The 24412-nt window shown below is 56.7% G+C and overlaps 1 protein-coding gene across 1 annotated transcript in view; it reads left to right on the forward strand.

The window, feature by feature from the left end:
• The first annotated feature begins 2380 nt into the window (after positions 1 to 2380).
• CAPN5 (calpain 5) overlaps positions 2381 to 24412 on the forward strand; it is a 55791-nt gene continuing 33759 nt past the window's right edge. Inside the window, exons 1-2 of the mRNA XM_055423742.2 lie at positions 2381 to 2531; positions 17959 to 18184. Coding sequence (XP_055279717.2) covers positions 18020 to 18184 — 165 coding nt within the window. The 5' untranslated portion in view covers positions 2381 to 2531; positions 17959 to 18019. The remainder of the gene's footprint in view (positions 2532 to 17958; positions 18185 to 24412) is intronic.

Consider the following 24412-nt stretch of genomic DNA (forward strand, 5'->3'; position numbering starts at 1 on the left):
TCTGCTAGAGAAGGTGGGAGCTGCCAGAGATGGACTCTGGGTGGGTCCTTCCAGTTCTAACATCCTAGGATGGCTGGGCTTCTGAGTAGCCACATGTACATGTCTCTGCTCCGGGGGACCCAGTGTCTTCACAAAACGAGGGGTTTGGGCTAGATGAAAATAGTATCAGCTAAGCTCTGCTGAACACTATAGCTCTCAGCCAGGGCCCACCCTAGGTGCATTATGTAACAGTCCATTTAATCCCCACAACACCTGTGGTGTGGTGCCACTATCGTCATTTTATAGGTGAGGTCACTGGGGCACAGAGAGTGTGGGTCACTTGTCCAAGATCACACGGCTAACATGAACCCAGGCGGTGAGTCGAGAACACATTCTTGCAGCCACCATGAAACTTTCTATTTCAGAGTGTTGTGGCTCTAACTCTCTGAAATACATAAGGGGGGGCCTAAGCATCCTGTGAACTCTACCCATGTGAGGGCTGAAGCAGCCACATTTTCTCAGCTAGGACCTCAGCTTCACATATGAACATGTGAGAGTTGCCCAGCCCAGAGGCAGTGCTGCTCAACACCCTACATGAGGGGGCCCACCACTTACCTATACCTGATCATCACTCACTTCTGCTAGAAGCCCATTTTACAGACAGAAAAATGAGGCTCTGAAAGGATAGTGGACCTGTTTGGATCACACAGCCAGTAACTGGCAGAGTGAGGACCCAAGCCCAGAGCTCCCTGGCTTCACCAAGCAGTACTGTCTTTCCTAGAACAAGCCTCAGCCTCACCTGCCTGCAGACTCCACCACTAACCCCAGAGAGGCAGCATGAGTTTAGGGCCCTGAAAGAGACAGAAGTGGCCAGGTGGGGATGCTGAAGATGGGGGTAGGGCTTTGTGGTGGAGACACGGCATTAGGGCCAAGCCTGATACCAAGATGTGCCATGTACAGCGGCAAGGAAGAGCCTTTCAGACTGTGCAGATCCCCATTAGACAAGGTCTGAGTGCAGGGAAGCTGGGAGCCCTTGAGAGGAGCACTGGGAACCCTTGAGAGGAGCACTGAGAGCCTGGGGAGGCTGCATCCCAGGACGGGGCAGTGGAGTGGGATCTGCCTGGGACAGTCAGGCAAGGGCACAGTCTTGGAACACTGTTCTGTGGGCAGTGGGTCATGGCTACATATTTGCAAGGCTCTGTAAAGGACTGCAGCTACACCCGGGAGTGGGGGGTTGGGGATGTCTGGGAGGCCTGGGACAGAGGCTATGAAGAGGCTGGGTTAGTCAGAGTGACTTAGAGATAGATGACATTACCTAAGACTGGGAACACTGGGCTTCCCAGGTGGCGCTAATGGTAAAGAACCCACCTGCCAATGCAGGTAGATGTAAGAGATGCAGGTTTTATCCCTGGATCGGGGAGATTCCCTGGAGGAGGAAATGGCAACCCATTCCAAGATTTTTGCCTGGAGACTCCCATGGACAGAGGAGTCTGGCAGGCTACAGTCCATAGAGTCGCATAGTGAAACGACTTAGTGTGCAGCGGAACACAGGAGGGAGAGATGGTGGGTCTGAACTTCTCCATCTTCGAAGTGGGCCGACCTAGGTCTCCGATGAGCATAATAAACACGTCTGTCCTGCCATCCCAGAGCCCCTACTGTGTGCCAGGACTGGTCACTCACAAACTTCTCTATCTTATTTGGGAAATATGCCCCTCCTGTCCTCCCATCATTGCACAAGTAAAGAAATACTCGATATGGGTCTGGAACCAGCTTTCCCCATTTGACAAGGGCCCTCTTTGCACCTCCAGGGGTCTGGGTTTGGCTCCTCCATCCCGAGTTTTGGGGATGGATATGGACATGAAAAGGGGCTTTCCTGGTGGCTCCTACCGGGAAAAAATCTGCCTGCGGTGCAGGAGACCCAGGTTGGATACCTGGGTCTGGAAGATCCCCTGGAGGAGGAAATGGCAACCGAATCACATGGACAGAGGGGCCTGGCGGGCTACAGTCCATGAGGCTGAAAGAGGTGGGACACGACTGAGTGACGAACACACACACACACACACACACACACATGAGATCGGGAAGAGATGGGTGCTCGCCTCTTCGTGTCCTTCTTTTCCCAGCCCCCTGCCTCAGTGCCAGCCTCGGCTGGGCCCTGGGGGACTCCTGGAGATGTAGGGAGGAAGGGACGGGAGAACACGGGCCCGATCAAGCGGTCAGGGGTCGGATGAGAAGCGCGGGCCCTCCAGTCCTCTCCTACTTTCCAGCGGGAGCTCCGCAGCCGCCTCACGCCCAGGTCGCCTCGGTGCTCGGCACCAGTCCGCATGCGCGTCAGTCCTGTCCCTCCAGCGCCGCTGGAAACCACGCCCCCGTCCCCAGCTGGGCGGAGGCCGCGGGGCGGGGCGGGCCGCCCGGGGAGTCCGAGCTCGAGCCCCCGCCCCAGGCTCGCCCCGGAGCCGGAGGCCACTGAGCCCGGGAGGTCCAGCCTCTGTTCCGGCGCCGGCGCCGAGCGCTGCATCCCGGAATCCGCTGGACCCGCGGCGGCGCGGCAGGTAGGAGACGCTGCGCAGAGGGAGGCGTGTGCGAGCGCGCGGGTGTTCCTGTGTGTTTCGGGGGTGTGTGTGTGCGGGTGCACTGCGGGGCAGCGCGTGCCCTGTGAGCACGAATCGGTGGGTGTGGGGGTGCACATCCCGCCGCCGGGGAGGAGAGATGTGAGCTCTGTCTTTGAGGCCCCCCGGGGGGACGAGGACCGCCTGGATCCGCCCCGGCCCCCGGGGCTCTCCCCACCCCCACCCGCGGCGAGGGGCGTCTTCCCACTGCACCTGGCTGCTCCGGAGCTGTTTTCCTAGTTCATACTGGCTAGTGGGTTAGCTCCAGGGGTTTCTGGCTCTTCCCCTCCCCTTCCTCAGAATTCCCCTTTCACGTCCCTTCCCAGACCTCCACCCTTTCAATTCGACAACCCCTCCCGGGTGCCTCCCCATCCCCCGTCCCTGGCGGCTTGGGAAAAGGGGCAAGGCCAAAGCCGGTTCCCTTCCTGACCCTCTTGCAGGGTTGAATAGGGGCCTTTTCCCTGGGCTGCAGGGCTTGGGTGTATGTGTGAGGGGGCCGGGGAGCCAGGCAGAACTGGGGGAGAATGGGTCTTGCGCTTCTCGGATCATGCCTTCCTCCTTCAGAGTTGGGAGTCTGAGGAGACCCACCAGGGTTCCAGAGGTGAAGCGGGATGGATGATTAACAGGTGCCAAGTTCTCTCCATGCTTCATTTCCTGTGGTGGGAGTCAACCCAGACCCCACAGGGTTGAGGAGAGTGGGGCTCAGAGGGTGGAGTGAGCTACTCCTGCTCTCAGGACTGCTAAACTAGAATTTTGTACCTGAATTGGCCTGGCTCTCAAATCAGAATCCTTTCCCTGCACCAGCAGCTAGAGAGAAGTGCCAGGGCAATTATTTTTAGGATTCTGGGGAGGGAGAAATCTGGGCAGACTTCCTGGAAGAGAGGGAGTTTGAGAGTGGGGCTCAGCCTACCCATACATGTGTGAGTACTCCTGAGGGAACTATTGTTCTGCTGCAAGGATTGAGACCCTCCTATCCAGGGTCTTTGGGCCTGGCCTTTGCAACAGTCTGGAGTCCAGGGGTGGGGGTGGGGAGGTCTGGCTGCTTTCCCTGCTGAGGGCCGGGCAGGGTGGACCCAGCTGTTGCTGCTTCAGGCCAGAGCTGGGAGCCAGGACATTGAGGTGCTTAGGTGGGGTTATTACCCTGAGGAATCTCTTTTCTGACTGATGAAGCAGATGGGTCAAACCCAGAAGCCCCTGCCCAGAGTTGCACCCAGTGCTGGGAGCCAGCCCCTGCCCAGGAGCTGGGCAAGGTTTCACTGTGAAGGATACATCGGTGCTGGGTGCTGAAGGATGAAAAGTTGACCAAGCAGAAAAGAAAGGGCAGGGCACTGCAGGCCTGGGAATAGATGGGTGAAGGCCTGGAAGCTTGCAACTGCATGTGGTCCAAGGGTAGGGGCAAGAAATGACAGCGAAGCCTGGCGTGCCGCAGTGGATGGGGTCCCAAAGAGTCAGACGTGATTTAGGGACTGAACAGCAACAATAAAGGGCATTAGATCATCAGATGTGCAGCTCTGTGGTGGGTGAGTTGCTCTGGAGGCCAGTGAGCAGAGGGCCAGAGCGAGGAGAAGCCCCGTTCTCTTTCCCCTTGCCTCTCCCCGTCCCAGCTCCCCACCCAGACTTGGCTTGGCACCCAAGGTGGGGCTCTGATAGGGCTTCCCATGGGAGAGGGGTGGAGCATGGGGAAGGGTGTCTGGGGGAGCCCTTTCTGAGTTGGGGCCACCACTGGGGGTGGAGCAGGTTTGGGGAAGGTGATGAGGTGTGAGAGGCCTGTGGGTTTTGCAGGCTGGGGGGTGACGTCCAGAACACTGATCCCAGACCAGTGCTGTCTCTGGCTGCTTCGGCCCTTGACTTCCCTGCAAAATCCCGGGACAGCCCTGAATGGGAGGCCCTCTTGGAACCCCCAGTGGGCACTGCCTCCATGACCTCTCCTACTTGCAGGGCCTGACGTTGTGTCAAGCTTCCTCCAAGCTGAGACTGGCTCTGCATGTGACCTTGAGGCAGGGAACTTCCCCTGTGAGTCTCAGTTTCTTCATACGTGAAATGGGGATAAATGCTGCCTAAACACAGGGATTCAGGGGTTGATGATGAAGTTAATTTGTATCACTGAAAGTGCTTTACAAAGTACATGGTGTTTCGTCGTCATTATAACTAATAATAACTCACCGCATCACTTAGTTCTTTCTTCCCTGGGGGAGAAACAGCCCAGAGGAAGGAGGCGCTGACTTTGGGAGAAGGGTGAAAGGAAAGAGGAAGCCCCTCTTGGCTTCTGTGGTTGGAAACTGTGGCCCTCTCGACCCACTGCCGTGGGTGGGCTCGCTCTCTGGGGCCAGGCAGGCAGGAGATCTGTCTGCTGCTGGTCTTCTCGCCTCCCCCCGGCCTTCCTCTGCCCTCCTCACCCGCTCCCTCCCATGTACTCTGGTGTTCTGAGTGCCTTTAAAAACCCCTCCACTCCACTCCTCTAGCCCCTCCAGAGACCTCTTCTGCCCCTTCATGCCTTCCCTTTCTACTCAAAACATTCCTTGACTGGCAGTAGCCTCCCCCCCACCCCCAGGGCCTTATCTTCAGGGCCCCCCCACTCTGCAGCATCTCCTCCTCCCTGGGCTGATGGTGATGCCCTGGGATTGCCTCACTTGCTTTGGCCTCAGGCCTTGCTTTTCCCTGCTCGCTAAAGGCAAAATGGGCCAAGTCCCTTTGGGGTTCTAATCCAGGATGTTTTAGGAAGCCAGCCTTCAGGCTTGGATGCAGGAAATTGCGCAATGTGAGCATTTGCTTGCCTGTAATGGCCTGAGTTCCTGCTCCCCGTTCTAATTGCTCAAGGATGTGTTTCCAGGGGCTCTGGCTTTCCGAGGCTGCGGGGGTGTGAGGGAGGGTGCCACTGGCTGAGGCATGGTGGCCTGTGGGTGTGGTCTGTGGTTTTTTGCCACAGTGGTGGCTGTGGTCAGCTCTGGGACAAGGGGGATGGTGGCCAGAGCAGACCAAGCCCGTCCATTGGTACCCAGCTGGCCAGCACTGTCAGGGTGTGCCCTGATGACCTCAGGACCTTGTAGCCCAGGGGACAAAAGGCAGACAGTCTGCTGGCCTGATCAGCCAGCCCCAGCCTCAAAGCCCCCTGCTGGGTACTTCTGCCAACAGGGTGAGGTGGTAGCAATCAACTGGTTTGTTACTAATAATAGTAACTGAGACACTGAAGTTTGGGGTGAATTTATTTTCTGTGGGAGCAGTTCAAGGAGTAACAGCTTCATCCTCCCTCAGTTCCTCGAGCAGGAGAGAGGTATGAGGCTGCATACCTACAGGAACCGTATTCATCATATTCATTGCCTGTCGCTGCTGTAATAAATTAACACAAGTTTAGTGGCTTAAATGGAGTAGGAAGTGGCAACCCACACCAGTATTCTTGCCTGGAAAACCCCATGGACAGAGGAGCCTGGTGGGTGACAGTCCATGGGGTTGCAAGGAGTCGGACATGACTGAGACACAGACAAATACACACAGTGGCTTAAAGCGACACAGATTTATTACCTTACTGTTTTGGTGGTCAAAGGTCTGAAAAGAGTTTTACGGGCTAAAGTCAAGGTGTTAGGCTAGTTCCCTCTGGAGGCCCCAGGGCCGCCTCTGTTCCTTGTGGCTGTCCGTGTTCCTCGTGACCCCGTCACCCCATCTCTCTACTTCCCTAGTCCCGTTGCCTTTTCCTCTTTTGGAGTCAAATCTCCCTCTGCCCTCTTCTTAAGGACACCTGTGATTACATTTAGGATCTCCCCAGATAATCCAGGATAATCTCTCCATCTCAAGTTCTTTAATCACATCTGCAAAATCTTTTTTGCCATGTAAGGTAACGTTTGCAGGTTCCAGGGATTATGGAGTTGGTCTTTGGGGGACCCGTTATTCACCCTACCACAGGAGCCACCTGCAGTGTCATTGCAGGTCCCATTTTCAGAGATCCCCCTTCTGGGCACCCACAGCCACTGGGTTCCCTCAGGGGGTCACCCTCAGTGTCTGTCACCCCCTCAGCCTAGAGGCTTTGGCTGGCAAAGCCTGGGCTGCAGCACCTCTGGGGCAGTGTGCTAGTGTGTCCCTAGGGCTTGCCCCAGTGACCAGACCCCATCCCGGGATCCTTAACATACCAGCAGGTTAAGCCTTCCAGCATGCTTGCATGCGTGCTAAGTCGCTTCACTCGTGTCTGACTCTCTGTGACCCTATGGACCGTAGCCCTCCCAGGCTCCTCGGTCCATGGAATTCTCCAGGCAGGAACACTGGAGTGGGTTGCCATGCCCTCCTCCAGGGGATCTTCTTGACCCAGGGATCAAGCCTGAGTCTCTTAACGTCTCCTGCATTGGCAGGTAGGTTCTTTACTGCTGGCACCCCCTGGGAAGCCCCTTCCAGGGTGGAGTACATCTCAGACATTCCTTTTCTAACCCTAGTGTCATGAGGGTCACTTGATCCCCATCATCACCCGGAAGGGCCAGGCTGGGAGCCCCATTTTGCAGATGAGTGCATCAAGGCTGACTGGGGCTAAGTCCTGCCTACAGGAGAGAGGGGTGAGGGGAGCCGGAGTTGGGGCAGGTTGGGCCAGAGCGCAGGAGACTGCATTTTACAGATGAGCGAGAGCCCTGAGGCACAAGGAAGGAAACCGTTGTGCCCCTCCTGGGCCTCTGTCTCCCCATCCGAGGATGAGCGTATGGACGGGACATTCTGAGGCTCTGATTCTCCCTTTGGGCACAGGGAGGGGGAGGTGCTGGCATTGCGTTCAAGGCTGCCTTGGGCGGGAATATGACACAGGGCAGAGCAGAACGTGGAGCCCAGAGGTGCCGCCAACAGGTTCCTTGCCCTGGAAGGAGGTGAGTTTGTCATCTGGGAGGTGGGGCACTTCCTGGTGCCTCCAAGGAAGGACTCGCAGCCAGCCTCCCAGAGAGTGCCTATCTGTGTGCTGTGGACCCCACCCCAGTGTTGGGTCTCCATTTGGTCTGTCCAGCCAAGGCCATGCTCTGGGGGCCGTTTCTGAAGCCTGGTCTCCCTGCCTGCCTCCCGGCCTCCTTTCCATCCAACCGTCTTGTAAATTGTCCAGCAGCCCAGCTCACTTCCTGGCACCCTCGCTGGTCTCTCAGGACCCCCGCGACCCTGCTGTGGCAGTGTGGCCTGCAAGCCCGTTCTTTCTTCCTTTCCCCCATGCCCTGTCCTCCAGCCTTGCCTAAATATTTGTCTCCTCCCAGAAGGCTCCATCTTCCTCCAAACCTTCCACTTCAGTCTGGAAAAATTGCAGCCCACCCTTGGAACGCCTGCTTTGATGCTGCCTCCTCCGTGAGGCTCTCCTGCCCCATCTGAATGAATCACTGTCCTCTAAGAGAGCTCTCCACCCAGTCTGGGGTCACTGTCCTCCACCAGGCTGACCTCCCGGACTGAGCCCTGTCTGACTCCTCCCTGCTGCCTTGGCCAGGAGCAGAGCAGATTTGTGAAGGCTGAATGGGGGCATGCAGCCGACTGGGACTCCCTGGGGCTGATGAGTGGGTCACTGTCTTCGCTTGAGGGAGATGGGGTCTGGGCCAGGCAAAGCAGAGCTCTGGCATGAGATGGGCCCCTGACTGTCCTGAATGCATCTCTTCCATCTCAGAGCTCATCTGTGTGATGAGAAGAGTAGAGCTCATTTCTGAGGGTGTGCAGAAGCTTGACTCAGAAATTGAGCCTCAGTTTCCCAGTCTGAGAAATGGTCACCGTCCCCACCAGGTTTCCAGCCTTGAGCTTTGGAGGCAGGTGGTGCTAGGGGCAGAGACTGCCTATGCAGGAAGCAGGAAGAGGCTGCTCTGGTGACAAACAACATAGCTCATTGGAGAAAAGCAAGAAACATCCCCCTCTCCACCATTCAACAGTGGGAGCCTGCAGGCCAGAGAGGGCAGGGGCTTGCCTGAGGTCACAGTGCTGGAGAGCTGAGGCAGCTTCAGTGACCCCATCAAGTCTCATTATCGTCAGGTTGTTACCCTTGTGTGGAGTGAGCAGCACCTGTGACCTGCAGCCCCAGGGGTCCCCTGACCCCACCCCCCTTTCCCCAGAATAAGAGAGAAGGGCAGCAGCGCAGGTGCTCATCTGCACACACACCCCCACCCCCAGCATCTTCTCACCAGGATGTGGTGGTGGCCTGGGTTTCAGACCCAGTGACTTTCAGTGCCCAAACCAGCTGCTTGCCCTACCGGAGGCTGAACCTTGGCCCGCCTGCTGCCTGGGAAGGTTTCCAGCTCGTCCTGGCCCTGCCCATGCCCGGCAGATCTGGCTGGATCTCACCTGCTTGCCGAGGCTTCCCAGCCCCGTCTGCACAACACCCGGGTCTCAGTGGGACTGCCCCGGGTCAGAGGCCCAGGGGCTCAGCCAGAACCACACAGTGAGCTGGTCCCGAGGCTGACTTTCCCCCCAGATACACTGCAGAGGACGTCAGTGCTCCGGGACCACTGTGCCCCAGGACCACTATCCCCCAGGACCAGTGCGAGAGGCTCTGCGCCCCCAGCATGCCTGGCTCTGCCCTCCAAGCCCCCTCAGCCCTTAGCACAGGGCGTTTGGTCGGGTTTATGTATTAGAAAGATCACTGCAGCTGGGTGGAGACTGGATTAGACAAAGACACGATAAGGGGAGGGCAGTGGAGAAGAAAGACAGGATTTCCCAGCCCCGATGCAGCCTGCTAAGCTAGCCTTGGCTGGAGTGACTCATGGAACCTGGCCCCCCGGCTCTGCTGCTGGAGCCCGGCTCACCCTCCTCCTGGGCTCTCCTCGCTGCCCTGCCATTGTTCCTCTGCCCGTGGTGAAGGGAGGGAGGCGGTCCTGGAGGCCAAGTACAACCACAGCAGTTTGGAGGGATGTGTTGATGGTGGCTTGTGGGGCAGAAGAGGAACAGGAGTGGCTGTCGGATAAATGGGCATGAAAGGTTGATAAAACCCAATCCATGCAAAGAGCCAGGCAGTCACCAGGCTCTGGGGCTCCTGGCCCCCTTCCTGGCTGCTGGCCTTCCCCACCCTGGCTCCCAAGAGGCTCTCCCTGGCTCGCATTACTGCTTCAGCATCTGACCCTCGCTATCTCCCCTCCACGCCCCCTTGGCTTCCCCAGTGAAGGCCCATGTCCTGCAGAGCCGGTCCTGCTAGCTTTCCCCACTCCGAGGATCTGCTTCCACCCCGCCCCCCACCTTCTGGCTGTTACCTGGGGCTCTTCTGCCCTCCCTCCACATGGAGTGCATCCTGCCCCTCTCCCCTGCCCATCCCTGCCTAGCCTTCCAGCCCCGCTCTGTCCAGTTCCATCTTGCAGAGACACCACCATCCTCCCTCCCCTGTTGCACGACTTCTGGGTTCCCTGAGCACAGTGTTTCCTGCTTAGTCTTGGTCCACGTCTGTCCCCTGCGCCCCTCCTCCTGGGGACTGGACTACCTGGGGGATCTGATCCCCTCCTGTGAGCTCGGGACCAGCCCAGAGGGATGCCAGTGAAGATGAGAACATTCATTGACTGTTCCCTGAATTGTAAGATGCAGCTCTTTGGCCTGGAGTGGGATGTGGTGGGAGGTTGAGGAAGGGTGGGTGAGCTTAGCCTATCGGGCACCCGTGGCTCCTTCAGCTGGCCCTGGATCACTCGCATTCTGCTGAGCCACGTTGCAGCATGGGCACCCACAGAGGGGTGTAGGAATGGGGGCCCAGAGGAGGGACCCCTGCCCAGCGAGCCCTCGTGCGGTCTCCCTTTCACTCCCACAACTGGCTGGTCCCCAAAGGGGGTGGGTCTGCCTCCCACCCAGCTCTGGAACGTTTCTGCTCTCATTCACACATGAGCACGCAAGCTCTCTGACCTGCTTTCTGGTTTTTCTGCCCTGGTCTCGTCCTTCTCCAGTGCCTTCTCCGTGTGGCAGCAGGTGGATCTCAAGTCCCTCCCCTGCTCAGCACCCTTCCCAGCTCTCCATCAGCTCGGGATGAAGCCCCATCCCCTTCCAGGACCTCTGACTGGGTTCCTGGGCAGCCTTGCCTGTGGTCTCCTCCCGCACCCCTACTGCCGCTCTGCCTCAGCTCGGTTCCTTCCCCGAGTTCTCTGCCTGCCCTCGGGCCCAGAGCAGCTCCTGAACACGGTGCCTGGCTGGCTGGTGCCCCCTTCTCAGAGAGGGGGCTTTGGAGTTGTGTGCCCAGTGGGTGTGGGGCTGCCACCCCCACCTTGGGGGTCCTCTCTTAGGGTTGAGCACTCCAAGGGTCAGAGCCACAAGTGGCCTATGAGCCGGAGAAGGAGGCTCACAGAAGGTCACAGCCTGTGTGTGAAAAGGCCAAAGGCCAGGACTCTGACCCAGCCTGGCCTCTTTCCCTGCTCCATACCCCCTGGGTCATCTTGGGTACCAGGCAGGACCCTACACATATGTAATGTCCAGTCTGTCAGGCTGGGCTGTGAGGGACCCAGAACTGGTGAGATCGGGGTCACTAGATTCAGCCAGCCCTTCTTCCTGGGGTATTGCACTGACTTTTTCTGTTTATGATTTTTATTAAATCACAACTGACCTACAGAACGATGCATCAGTCATAGACATACAGCTCTGTGGTCCTTCCACGTGGCCACCACCCAGATCAAGGAGCAGTGTTAGTGGAATCCCAGAAGCCCCCTCTTGCCCTTTCCAGTCACTACCCCTAAAGGCAGCCGTCATCCTGCCTTATACTCACCATAGGTGACTTAGGGCTGCTTTCCAATTTTCCATCGGTGGAATCACAGCATTGCTTAATAATTTGCCCATTTTCACTGTGCGTAATATTCCAGTAAGCACCACGTTCATCCTTTCTTCTGGTGATAGGCATTTGACTTGTTCCTGCTGCTGCTGCTAAGTCACTTCAGTCGTGTCCGACTCTGTGTGACCCCATAGACAGAAGCCCACCAGGCTCCCCCGTCCCTGGGATTCTCCAGGCAAGAACGCTGGAGTGGGTTGCCATTTCCTTCTCCATGACTTGTTCCTAATTTTCGACTATTAGAAATACTCAGTGCTAAACATTCTTGTATTTCTTTTTTTTGTTGTTGTTGGTGAATATGTGCATGTGTTTCTGTTCAGTGTATACTTATGAGTAGAATTAATGATTAAGTATGCATTTGTTCAGCCTTAATTAATACGGTCAAACGGTTTTGCAAAGTGGTTTTACCAGTTGATACTCGCACCACCAATGTGGAAGAGCTGGACTTGGGAGAGAGAGCATATGTATGTGTGTATGTCTCTTCCTGCAGCCGTTCTCATCAGGGTATAATGGTATCTCACTGTGCTTTTAATTTGTATTTCCTTGATGATTAGTGAAGTTGAGCACTTTCCTTTTTGTCTGTTTACTGTGTGGATATGCTTTTTCTAATGTTTTCTTCAAAAAGCTTTGTTGTTTTACCTTTCAGTCAGATTTGCAGTCTGTGTGAAATTGTTTTTGTATATGGTGTGAGGTTGGGGTCGCAATGAAGCTTTTCCCACCAGGATAGCTAGTCGACTGAGCACTATGAGTTGAAAAGATCGTCCTTCCACTGAGGCACTGTGCTGTCACCTTTTGTCAAAATCAGACGAACTTTCTAGTCTGTTCCCTTGGTCTGTTTGTCAACCCTGGGCCAGCCCCACACTGTGTCAGTTACTAGAGCTTTTGAAAGGTCTTATTAACCGTGACTGTCCTCCAGCTTGCTCTTCTCCAAATGGCCTTGGCCCTCCAAGTGCTGGCTCTGTTATACCACCTCTCAGAGGAAGCCCCACGGCTCCGAGAGGTAGTGTGACTTTTCCCTGCCACACAGCTCTGGAATGCAGTCTCCAGGCGTGGTGTAATTCTGAGGTTCCCGCCTATACCACCGGGAACTTAGATTTCTTGAAATCAATTTCCTTCTTCCTTAATACTTTTTAAAGGAAACCGTGTGTTTACTGTAAACGGAAAGTCAGTATTACTCTCCATAAATACAAGGTAACTGGAAGGATCTTAAAATTAAATTAAAACAACAGAAAAATCCATGCAGTTCTAGCCAGGTGCTGTTGCTCTGAGCCTGGGCCTGGCTCCTCGTTTGTTAAGTAAATGGGCGAGGGCTGTGAGGGAGTCAAGATTCGCTGGACCAAACTGAGTTCTCCTTGCAGGGAAGAACTTCCTTACTGACAGTTATCGCCACATGGGCTTCCCTGGGGGCTCAGATGGTAAAGAATCGGCCTGCAGTGCGAGAGACTGGGTTCGATCCCTGGGTTGGGAAGATTCCCCTGGAGGAGGGAATGGCTACCCACTCCAGGGAATTCTTGCCTGGAGAATCCCCATGGATAGAGGAGCCTGGCAGGCTGCAGTCCATGGGGCCTCAAAGAGTCAGACACAACTGAGCGACCTAAGCACAGCACAAAGCATTTTAGAGTGCCCCTAAAATGATCCCAGTGCTAAGCCAGAGCGTGCTTGGGAAAAGGCTGGAGGCTTGGGGTCCAGCTGACGGGCTGTAGGTTTTGTGCATGCTCCTTGATGTCCTCATCTAAAAAATGAGACTAAAACTCTCTGCTGTTTTTCCCCTGGCTGCAGTGGCTGAACTGCCCAGGGAAGGCTCAGTGGTGTCGGGGCCCCCGCCCTCAGCTGGCTGGAGTCTGCTGCAAGATGAGCCTTTACACTGCCCCTGTACCGCTGGCCTGGCCCCACCACCTCCAGCAGGTCCAGGGACAGCAGATCTGGCCAGCCCTCCCGGAAGGTAGTACACACTGTTTCCAAGGTTCAGTTAGACAGAGCTCCTGTAGGACAGAAGCCACCTTAGAGGCTGGAACCAGGAAGGACTGACAGCAGCAGCTCAGAGGGGTTAGCAACTTGCCCAAGGATACACAGCGCTAAGTCGTGCAGCTGGGATTCAAACTCAGGAGTGGCTGTTGGATAAATGACCTACTAGAAGACTGTGTTCTCTGAGCTCCCTGGCAGGTGGTCCCGTGCCCTTGTTCTGACCCAGGTCAGCACCCCTCGTCTCCATCCACAGGACTCCACTGTGCCAGGCTGCATCTGAGTTGCCTGGTACTTCTCTGACTCTGAGACTTTGCTTGAGCAGTTCCCTCTGCCTGGAGTGGCCTTTCTCTCCCGAAGCACAGCTGACTTCTGGGCCCAGGCCTTGTGAAGGCCTCTTTGTGTGCCTCTTGCTGGAACCTCTGAAATGACACATATTCTGTTCTGCCTGTGTTTGCGGACTGCACTAGACCATGACGTTCCGTGGGGACAGGAACGCTGAACTGGTGTGACCTTCCTGTCTGGGGAGGCATGTTGTAGAAGAGCCCCAGACAGCCGCGCTGACACCCCTGGGGGCCCAGCACACAACGGACAGAAAGTGATGTTCCTGTTTCGTGCCACCCTGTCTCATTTGATCCTCCTAGAGGCCTTGGTGCGTTATCTCTTCCTCCCAGACAAGGGCCATGAAGACCAGAGAGGCGACGTGGCTTGTCCAGCTTTCACAGCTTAGGGGGACCAGCCGAGAGCACCAAGGCTTTAGCCATATCTTTCCTGGACAGTCAGGAGCAGGAGGGGAGAGAGAGAGAGAGGCCCCATCTAGTGAACCCTGGCCTTCAGGAGACCTAGAGCTGGTGTGGCTCTGATGTGGCAAGCTGATCTCCCTTGGGAGTCCTGGCCCTTCTTTGAATCTGTTTTTCCCATCTGTGAAGGAATTCCTCCTGCATCACCTGTGTTGGCGCATTCAGCCCAACTTCACTGAACCTGCTCCCTAAGGTTGGATGTTAGGGACACAGAGAGGAGCTGGACGTGGGTTGTGTCCTGGAGGGCTGCAGGCTGGGAGGCAGATCAGTCATGTGCAGATGTGGACAGCAGGTGCTGTCACGGGGATCCTAGGACTGTGGAGGTGGAAGGAGGAACAGTGTCAGGCAGGTGGGAGGTACTTGGGCTGAGTCTTGACAGGTGACCAGGAGCTCTCCAGGTGTGCCTGTGTGGATGGAACAGTGTGTCCAACGGCCCTGAGTGGTCTGCGAGGAGCTTGTGGGAACTTATGTTCCAGGTGGAGAATTGCGGGGGCAGGGCTCGGGGAGACAGGCAGGGGCAGAGGGAAGAGGCAGGCTAGGGGGCAGCTAGGAGGCTCGGCTGTCCTGTTAGTGCCTCCAACACAGTGTAATAGTGCAGAAGACAGGACATGGCCCCAGCTCAGACCCGGATAGCAGAGGCCGGGGTTTGGAAGCTTGTTTTCCTCGTGGCTGGTGTAACTGTGCCATCAGTGGTTACGCCTGGAACTACAGGGAGGGAGCAAAACTCAGAGGCTTGGGGTGTTGACCCAGTGGATGGAGTGGGAGGTGACCTTGGGGCAGGTGAAGGGTGCAGGAGGGCAGTCGGCGGGAAGTATGGCCTGTGCAGAGGCCAGGGCCAGAGAGGCTGGCCTAAGGAGGCCAGGGTCAGCCTGGCGGGCAGGGGGTGAGGCTGGAGAAATGGCTGAACTGGGTCAGACCCTCCGCCAGCCAGGCCTGGCCCCTGATCTCCTGGCCCTGGGCCTGCCTTCCCCATCTCGGCCTGCACCTCCCTTCTATCCTCAGGAGCAAACCTTCCCAGCGTGGTGGCTGCTGCGAGGCCTGGAGGGCCGCCAGAACCCTCACTCTCCACCGGCCCGGCTGTGTGACCTCGGCCAGCTCGCTCCTCCTCCCTGTGTTCTCTGGGCTCTGAACTCTGGGATTGCTGGAGCCGATTTCTGGGCTCCTCCTGCTTTCAGCTTCTTTGATCTAATTCTTGCAGCTTAAGTTGCTTCCTGAGCCGGTCCTACCGGAAACTGGGATGCTAATGGCACTCCTGGTGGCTGTGGGCCAGAGCCCAGGGACTGGCTCTCCAGGCTCACGTCTCTTTCCTTCAGGCCTCCAATGCTGGCAGGGTGGGTGAGAAGGAGCAGGGTAGAGGGATGGCCAGAGAGGGTGAGGGGTTGGCCTGAGGTCACACAGCAGTGGGACGAGCGGGCCCGTACAGTGTATGGGCAGAAGATGAAGTGGCTGCGGGTCCAGAGCAGGGGACGAGCCAGCCCTCGACCCTCGGCAGGCAGGGACCGTCAGCCCTGCTCTCCCTGTCCGCCTGTGTTCCAGCCTCACCGTCCAGTCTCACCTCCTTCCTCTTGTGTTTCTCCTGTCCATTGAATCCCCTCATCTTTCGCTTCCCGTGGGCCTGGCTAAGCCAGGGTGTGTGTGGGGTGAGCCCTGCCCGGCCTGGCACTCACCCCCTTTCTCCTGCACTTTGGGGTCACCAGGCCAAGGTGGAGGCTCCAAAGTCAGAGGATATGGATTCAAGTCCAGACTCTGCCATGGAACTTGGGCACGTTGCCGCCCTACACTGAGTCTCAGTTTTCTTTTCTGAAAGATGGCAACAGTGAAAGGCATGCCCAGCAGATCCTAAACGTAGACCTCTAGCCAGGTGGTTTGCACATGGCAGGTGCCAGAGACACGAGAGTCTCTCTTGAGAATGAAAGGGGGCTTGTCTACTTCTTCCTCTTCTCTCTGGCCCGCTAAACAGTCTCCTCAGCCTTTGGTTAATTATACTGGCATCTTCCAGTTACTGAGGCAATATTGTTCCAAATATGGAGGTGAGAAAATGGGGATCAGAGAGGCTGAGTGACTTGTTCAAGGCCTCATGGCGGGCGAAGGGTACAGCTGGGACTGACCCCCACATCAGTCTTGCTCTCGAACTCATGTCTGCCCTAGAAGCCAGCCTACCTTGCCTCGGTTTCCCTCAGCTATGCTGGGAAGTTGGGGCCTGTGTTTTTGGGGAGTGGGGTTTATGGTGCTGCCCTGAGCAGGCCCCATGGTAAGTAGGTTCTGGGGGGCATGGAGCTGCCAGATGGGGTCTGAGATACGCGGGCGGAGATGGGATTGTCTGTCACGTGCCTTGCTGTCCCAGCATCTGTCAGGGCACTTGCTGCTGCTCCCTCCCTTCCCGGAGCCCTTTCCTGGCCATGTCAGTCCAGTCTGTATCTCCTGCGTTTGGTCAGCACATGGCTGCAAGGTTAGGGTGCTGGTCTGCAGGCGCTGAAGGGAGGGTGCTTGCGGAGCAGCGCCCTCTGTGTTGGGGCCACACGGGGACTCAAGCCCAGACTCTGCTGTGGGAGTTGGCCCTTGTAAGAAGTGGACCCACTGGTTCTCATCTGGGGCGGGGGTAGGTGAGGGGTCTAAGCTGAACACAGGGCTGTCAGGGTCATCAGCCAGGGGAGGTGAGCATGGTGTAGCCCTGGGCTTGGTGTAGCCCTTAGGGAACCCCCTGAGGGGGCTTCCATGGTGGCTCAGACAGTAAAGAATCTGCCTGCAGTGCAGGAGGCCCAAGTCCAATCCCTGGGTTGGGACGATCCCCTGGAGGAGGACATGGTAACCCACTCCAGTATTCTTGCCTGGAAAATTCCATGGACAGAGGAGACTGGCAGGCTACAGTCCACGGGGTCGCAAAGAGTCAGACACGACTGAGTGATTTCACACTTTCTTTGAGGGGGAAGGGAGGTCAGAGAGGGAGATGGGTCAGGACCAGTGCTAGACACCCTTGAATTCCAGAAAGAGGAGACCGACTATTCAGGTGTGTGAGGTGCTACAGGGTCTGGGAGGCCGTGTGGGAGAGTCTGGCTTTGGAATTGGAAGGTCACAAGGTGAGGTTGAGGGTCCTCAGGGGAGGTAAGGTCACCAGGATTAAGGAGAGTGCTCCCTGCGGGACTGGAAACCTTGATTCCGGAAGTGCGGTTAAGAAGGCAGAGCCCTGGAGAGAGGAGGCTACGTGACTCACTGGCTGGAGGGGTCTCCAGGGCTGAGGGTTTTCCACACAGGACAGAGATGATCTCGTGACTCCGGGGGCTTCCCTGGTGGCTCAGACGTAAAGAATCTGCCTGTCAGTACAGGAGACCCATGTTCAATCCCTAGATCAGGAAGACCTCCTGGAGAAGGAAAGGGTAACCTACTCCGGTATTCTTGCCTGGAGAATCGCATGGACAGAAGATCCTGGCAGACTGCAGTTCATGGGGTTGCAAAGAGTCAGACACGACTGAGGGTATGACACCAGCCAGGGGGCTGCTGGATCACCACTAGTCTGACTCTGCCCGGGAGGTCTAGAAAGGCTGGCGGAACAAAGAAAGGGAGGACATGGCTGCGTCCAGGCAGCCCTGATTGCCATTGTGTTTGCACCCTGTTGGCCCGTGGGCCTGGCGTCACTGCTGAGCATCACAAAGAAGGAAATTCGGGCTGTGGAGTCAGGCCAGTCGTTCCTCTTCCTGGTTTACTTCTAACAGCTGTGTGACCTCCGGCAGGTCTCTCCGCTTCTCTGAGCCTCAATTCTGGCCCGTACAATGGGGATGAAGATGCCCACTTTCCAGGGTGGTGGGGAGGGAGTACTCGGGGACCACCTCCTTCAGGGTCCTGTGGGCCTCAAGTTCTCAGGAAGTGATGATCTTCTGATCTTCTGTCCTTCCAGGTCCCCGGGAGCTGCCCTCTGCTGCCTCGTCTCGGCCTCGCCTCCCGGGGCAGCATCCACCATGTTCTCCTGCGTGAAGCCCTACGAGGACCAGAACTACTCGGCCTTGAAACGGGCCTGTCTGCGCAAGAAGGTGCTCTTTGAGGACCCCAACTTCCCTGCCACCGATGACTCGCTCTACTATAAGGGCAGCCCAGGGCCCACCGTTAGGTGGAAGCGGCCCAAGGTCAGTGTCTGGTCTGATTTGGAGCTGAGACAGGCAGGCCTAGACCCTCCTGGTCTGAAAGGGACAGCGGATGGCTGGGAGGGGTCACTCTGGGGCCCCAGGTGACGGAGAAAGTGGAAGGGCTGACGCAGGGCCTTCCTGCTGTCAGATTGCATCTGGATAGGGAGCCAGGAGTTGTTCAGTTACTCAGTGGTGTCCAACTCTTTGCAACCCCATGGACTGCAGCACGCCAGGCTGCTCTGTCCGTCACTATCTCCTAGTTTGCTCAAATTCATGTCCACTGAGTCAGTGATGCCATCCAACCATCTTATCCTCTGTCGCCCTCCTCTCCTCCTGCCTTCAGTTTTTCCCAGCATCAGGATCTTTTCCAGTGAATCAATTCTTTGCATCAGGTGGCCAAAGTATTAGAGCTTCAGCTTCAGCATCAGTCCTTCTAATGAATATTCAGGGTTGATTTTCTTTAGGATTGATTGGTTTGATCTCCTTGCTGTCCAAAGGACTCTCAAGAGTCTTCTCTAGCACTGTAGTTCGAAAGCATTGATTCTTTGGCGCTCAGCCTTCTTTATGGTCTGACTCTCACATCCAGGCATGACTACTGGAAAAACCATAGCTTTGACTATAAGGATCTTTGTCAGCAAAGTGATGGCTCTACTTTTTAGTACGCTGTCTAGGTTTGTCACAGCTTTCCTTCCAAGGAGCAAGTGTCTTTTAATTTAAGGGAACCAGGAGAATGGCCCCCAATTCTGTAGCCGCCACTGCCCAGCCAGGACCTCACCTCCTCCCTGGGCCTCAGCTTCCTTATGAGGGAGGTGGGGCCCTCTGTTCTGCCACCCAAGGTTGTTTTTGGGATAAAAATGAGGTGATGTGGATGTGACATTTTTCTAGTATGATTAGAGTGACATTCAAGTAGAAGAAATTTACTTTGCTGATTATTGTCAGTGATTTTTGTAGTGATTTTGAAATAGTTACTTGCTGTACATGGAAAGCATTTTATTACGATAGTTAATCAGTAATAATAGTAGTAGTAAAAAATAAAAGTACTACATAGAGTTGTTGTGAGTGTTTAAAGAGATAGTGCATGAAAGTTTAAAAGTTTAAAAGATGGCCTGGCACCCATAGGACAGCTGTCGTCATTGCTGTTGGAATCGGTGAATTATGAAGCATCTGGCTGGTGGCTCCCTCTGTCTTGGCCTGGATCGCTGAGGCTGGAATGTGTTGAACAGAAGTATCTGGCCTCATGGCATGATCTCATCCTCTTTAACCATGATTCCTGAGCGTGAGAGTGGGTGCCCCAGGGACCTGGGTGATGACCGACAGGCTGCTGAAGGTCACTGCCACAGGTCCCCTCCCTGTGGCCATGCTGGTGACATTGAGTTGTTCACACCAGAGGGACTCAGTGCTGGAGACAGTGATGAGCCTGGGTGCCTGGAGCCAGGGAGACTCCCCCTGTCCATTACTCAGAGGAGGCATTGCAGAGCTGAAGGGTGAGAGGGTATGGTGTGAGAAAGACTTGAGCTTAAAGTCCTCAGGCGTATTTGGGACTAGCGTGGGGAGGGAGTAAGGGGAGAGAAGGTCCGGGGCTCTGGGCTTGGTGGCGCTGAGCCAGGCCAGCTGTGCTCTGAGGCAGCGGGAATCACAGGCCAGATTCTCAACAGCGTTTTCACGGTCAGATTTGCACTTTACAAAGTTCCCTCCAGCTCCCTGGACATTTGGGGAAAGTGAAATTTAGATTTTAATGTTCCTCTCATAGGCTAGGCTCTCAAGTCCCTTCCAAGGCAGGGACTAGGACTAGGACTACTGTTTTCTTGGACTAGGATACTTACAAGGTAGGGAAACTCAGTCCAAGAAGGGTGGGCACATGCCTCGATCACTCAGGAAGCCGGGAGCAGAGCCAGGCGGGGACCCAGTAGTCCTGCTTCCCCTGGCCCACCTGCCCAGTTCCAGAGAGAGCCTCCCTAGTGCCCCAGGGACTTCCACCCCATGAGCTGCACTGCCTTGGTTCTCCGAGCTCCCAGCCGCCTTCTGGCCTGGCTTGGGACTCCTGTCCTTGAAGCACCCCCAACCCCCATGCCTCCTCCCTCTTCTTTGTTTGGAGGGTGAGGAAGGAGGCCAGCCTGAAAAGGCCTTTGTGAGGCTTTCGGTGGAGGGGAGACACTGGAGCCCTCTGCCCTTCTCTCATCCCACTCCCTCACGGCCTGCCTCCTGACCCTCTCCTGCCCTCTGGCCATCACCCAGGCGTTTTAGATCTTGTGGCTCTGGAAGGAAGCTGCTGAGGCAAGACTGGGGATGGTGGGCTTGATACAGTGAGAAGAGGAAACGCCAGGCTGCCTGGGCTCAGCAGCCTCTTGCTGTGTGACCCTGGTGGAGTCACCTGCCCTCTCGGGGCTCCTCTGCCTGCCAGTTCTGGAGTCCTGCTGTGCACACTCTCCTGCACTGCCTTTCTCACCAGGCTTGGTGCCCAGTCCTCCATAGACATGCAAAGAGGAGGAACAGAGCTGCCCTGCCTGTCGAGGGCTGGATGTGGAGGCAGGTGACAGGCAGCATGTGGCGGTTGGTATTGAGAAGGAGGTGACAGAGTGGGCCCCAGGCGCAGTTGTGGGGGGTCAGTTCTGGTTTGGAAGGCAGCTCAGGGCCAGGCACTGCTGAGTGGTGTGCAGTGAGGGGGTGAGACGGGAGGACCCGGGTGTGAGGGATGGGCGTGTGTATGCAGCCCTGCTCCACGGACGGGACACAGGACATGGGGTTGGTGCAGCCGGAAGTCGCGCCTTTTCCCCGGGTGGGTGTGGCGGGGCCAGCCCAGTGGGGTGACCATTAACTCCCAGCTGTTTGGCCCTGGGCCAGTGAGATGGAACTTTGGCCCGAAGCAGCCACATTTCTATGGAGTTCCACTTCCTGGGTTCTGTGACCTGACTGTTTACAAATAGAACAAAAACCCAACTTTCTGGAAGGCCCAGGGGAAGCCGTTTTCACTCCCGTCCCACCCCCAGCTCCTTCACTTGATGTGAGTCTGGCATCCTTAGTCTGGTATTGTGGCTTTTCTGCTTTTCGGGGATCTCCTCAGTCAGCTGCCCTGCCTGCCAGCCTCCCTCCTTTTTCTCCCAAAATGGAAAGAGGAAGCTGGCCTTGGAGCCAGATGGCCTCAGCCCTACCCTCCAGGAGGTGTGACCTTGAACGAGTCACTTTCCTCCTGGGGCCTCGGCTGCCTGCTCTGTGAATGGGGAGGAGTTCTTCCTTTGCCTGGTGTCTGGAGGTTGAGAGTCTTGAGGTAGTTGTGCTATTAGACACACCGGAGGCGGATGACAAACTTCCTGCCCTCGACCACCTGCTCCAGTGAGCCTGGTGTTGGGGACCCAGAGTCGGTCCTGCTCGGAAGCCCCACCTCTTGTGGGCTCTCTGGTCTGATTCAGTCCCACACAAGGCCCCTGCCTCGGCCCACACCTTTCTCCTCCTCCTCTCAGCTCCAATGTTTCTTGGTTCTTTACCATTCAATAAACATTTGCTGGGCACCTCCCTAACTGGGGAGATAAGAGGAGATAAGAGACTGGAGGAGAAGGCCTGTGGACTCAGGGGGAATCCCAAGGGGATGGGTAGATGGAGGGGGGCTTCCTCTTTTCTCAGGCCCAAGGCCTTAGTACCGCCGCTTCTCCTCCCTGTAGGGTAGACCCTGCCATGTCCCCCCATGCTCTGCCTTCCCCAGTCTGGGGATAAGCCTCAGGTCCTTTGGAATCAAGAAATGATAAAATCGGGGTCCCACAAACAGACGTCAGTTTTGGACCCTCCCAGATTCTCTCACGGTGGCCTGGTGGTCTCCAGCCCTGTGTCTGGGCTCAGACTCATACCAGCATCTGGAGAAGACCCTGCTCCCCGGCTGTGCTAAGCAGTAGGCTCCTTTATGACATGAGATGAGCAGTTTGTACTGAGTCCAGCCACCTGGGCCTCTGCCCTGCCTGGGAACGACCCCTCCTGGGCACATGTAGGGTGGCCTTTGAGGAGGGGATTGCTGTGGGAGGTGGGGGTGGGGTGCATAGGCTGGGGAGGTGGGTCTGTGGCAGAGGTGACAGGGCACAAGCTGTACCCCCTGCCCTGTTTTCCATCCCAGGCAGAGGTCCCACTTTCTTTCTGGGCCTCAGTTTCCCCGGTTGTCTAATTGATCCCGGCTGTGATCCTAGGTTCCAGGAGGGAGGTGACTAGGGTGAAGGTGGATGGACAGGGGTGAGGGCAGAGGGGCTGAAGGTGCCCCGGACCTGCTGACTAGCTGCTCCCCTCTTTCTACAGCAGGCCTGGAAATCTGAGGTTCAGGTTCAGGGAGAGGTGGTTATGGGCTGTGACCTGTGGCCTGAGGAGGTGGTCTAATAGGCTGGGAGGGACCGAGCGGTGAGAGGTGACCACAGGAGCAGGAGCCTGGGCCCCAAAGAGAGGTCCGTGGACCACAGAGGAGCGGTCATCCCAGCCCTAGAGGTGGCCTGGCCCAGAACCTGCCAAGCCCTGTCCCTGACACTGGCGGTGGGCAGAGCCAGGCCTGGGTCCTGCCCTGGAGCTCACAGGCTGGTGGGGGAGACTCCAAGTTTGTAAACCTCAGTGTGGGCAGCGATGGGAGGGAGCATAGGTGGCTGATGTCCCGTCAGAAGCGGCATCTGTCTGCAGGCTGTGGCCAGATCCCGTCTTGGGGGGAATTAGAAGTCTCCATCCCTTTCTCCTCTGGAGCCTCCCTGCCCCAGTCCTCTCCATGCTTGCTCTGCCGGTGTCACTGCCCGCAGGCAGTCTCTCTGCTGCCTCCCTGTGTTCCTGCTCTCACTGCTGGGCTCACGTGGAGGGTTACCCTCAGACTTCTCCTTCTCCAGGGCTCTGCCTTTGGGCTGGGGGTTTTCTGACTGGCTCTGTGCTCTGTGCCTAGCTGATGGTGCTGGACAGGTTGGAGGACAATCATGGGTCTTGAGCAGTCAGGCCCTGCAGTGACCAGGGTGAGGGTCTGCGCTGCCCGGACCCCTTGGTCTTACTGCCATATAGCAAGTCCCCCAAGCTGGGCTAAGCACAGGTGCAGGGGGATGGGGAAGGGACAGTGGCTTTGTCACTCTCAAGTCCTGGTCCAGATGGAGGCTCCAGAGCTAACTGTTTGGACTGGAGTCTCAGTTCACCTCTTCCTCCATGGCCTTTCACAAATGACTTAATCTTTCCGTGCCTTGGTTTCCTTATCAGTAAATTGGAGGTGTTAATCATACCTATCTCACAGGATTGTTCTGCACAGCTAGGCACACAACTGGTGTTGCAGGCTGTTTCTGATTGTTCCGTTCAGGGTGTCCCAAGGTGGCCCCAGGTGCCTCCAACCTCTAGTGGTTTCTCTGTTTTAAGCTGGCAGACCCTCGCCTCTCCTGGTAATGGGAACACACCCTAGACCACCTCCTCCTCTCTGCTCCTTCCCGGAGGGTTTGCCCCCAGTCTGTGCTCCCTCACAGTGAGTCAGGGCAGGACTGAGGCTGGAACCGGGACTCCTGACTCCCCAAGCTCAGTCTCTCCCAGGGGCCAGAGCCCTGTTCTGGGGCGGGAGGGCCAGGCAGGGGATGGCTGGACCTGCCCACAGGTTGCCTTGGAGGTGTGGCTTAGTGAGGAGGAGAGCTCCGTCCCAAGGGTTAGGCTCTGTCTCATCCTTCCACTTGTGACCCTGCACGTCACTGCCCGCTGCCAGACCTTGGCATCCTTGTCTGTGGAATGGGTGGTCCAGTCTCTGGGCAGGGCCCAGCAGGGGGAGGGATGCCTTGGAGATCACTTCCTGGGATGCCAGGCAGCAGCTCTCTCTTCCCGTGGTGGGATGTGACTGGGTCCTCCCGGTGTGAAGCCTCCCTCCACACTTGTCCTGCTGACCCCAGGGAGGCAGATGCTGAGTCATGGCTTCCTCTGGCTAGGCCCAGCATGGCGGGCTGGGCCTGGGAGATAAGATAAGGAGGGCTTCTGGAGAGTGTTTCCAGCCTCAATAGGTTCCGTGACCTGGGACAGTGTTACTCAGACCGGTTGCATCCCGCAGTCCATGGTCCGTACTCTGGGGGAGCTGCCTTGCAGCTTGGCCCTGGGTCACCCTGAAATCCCATCTGGAGTGTTCATGCCCTCAGTCTGGCCCTGCCAAACTCTTGATTTTCCCAGGCAGAGGTGGCAACAGGAGTCCTAAACACCTTAGTGAGAGCTGATAGCTCTTTGCCCCGTGTTCCCCTGCCTCAACCCACTCCAGTATTCTTG

This window comes from Moschus berezovskii, chromosome 14, assembly GCF_049115385.1.
Source record: "Moschus berezovskii isolate FMDL1 chromosome 14, NW_MosBer_1.0, whole genome shotgun sequence".
In the NCBI taxonomy this organism is placed as follows: domain Eukaryota; kingdom Metazoa; phylum Chordata; class Mammalia; order Artiodactyla; family Moschidae; genus Moschus; species Moschus berezovskii.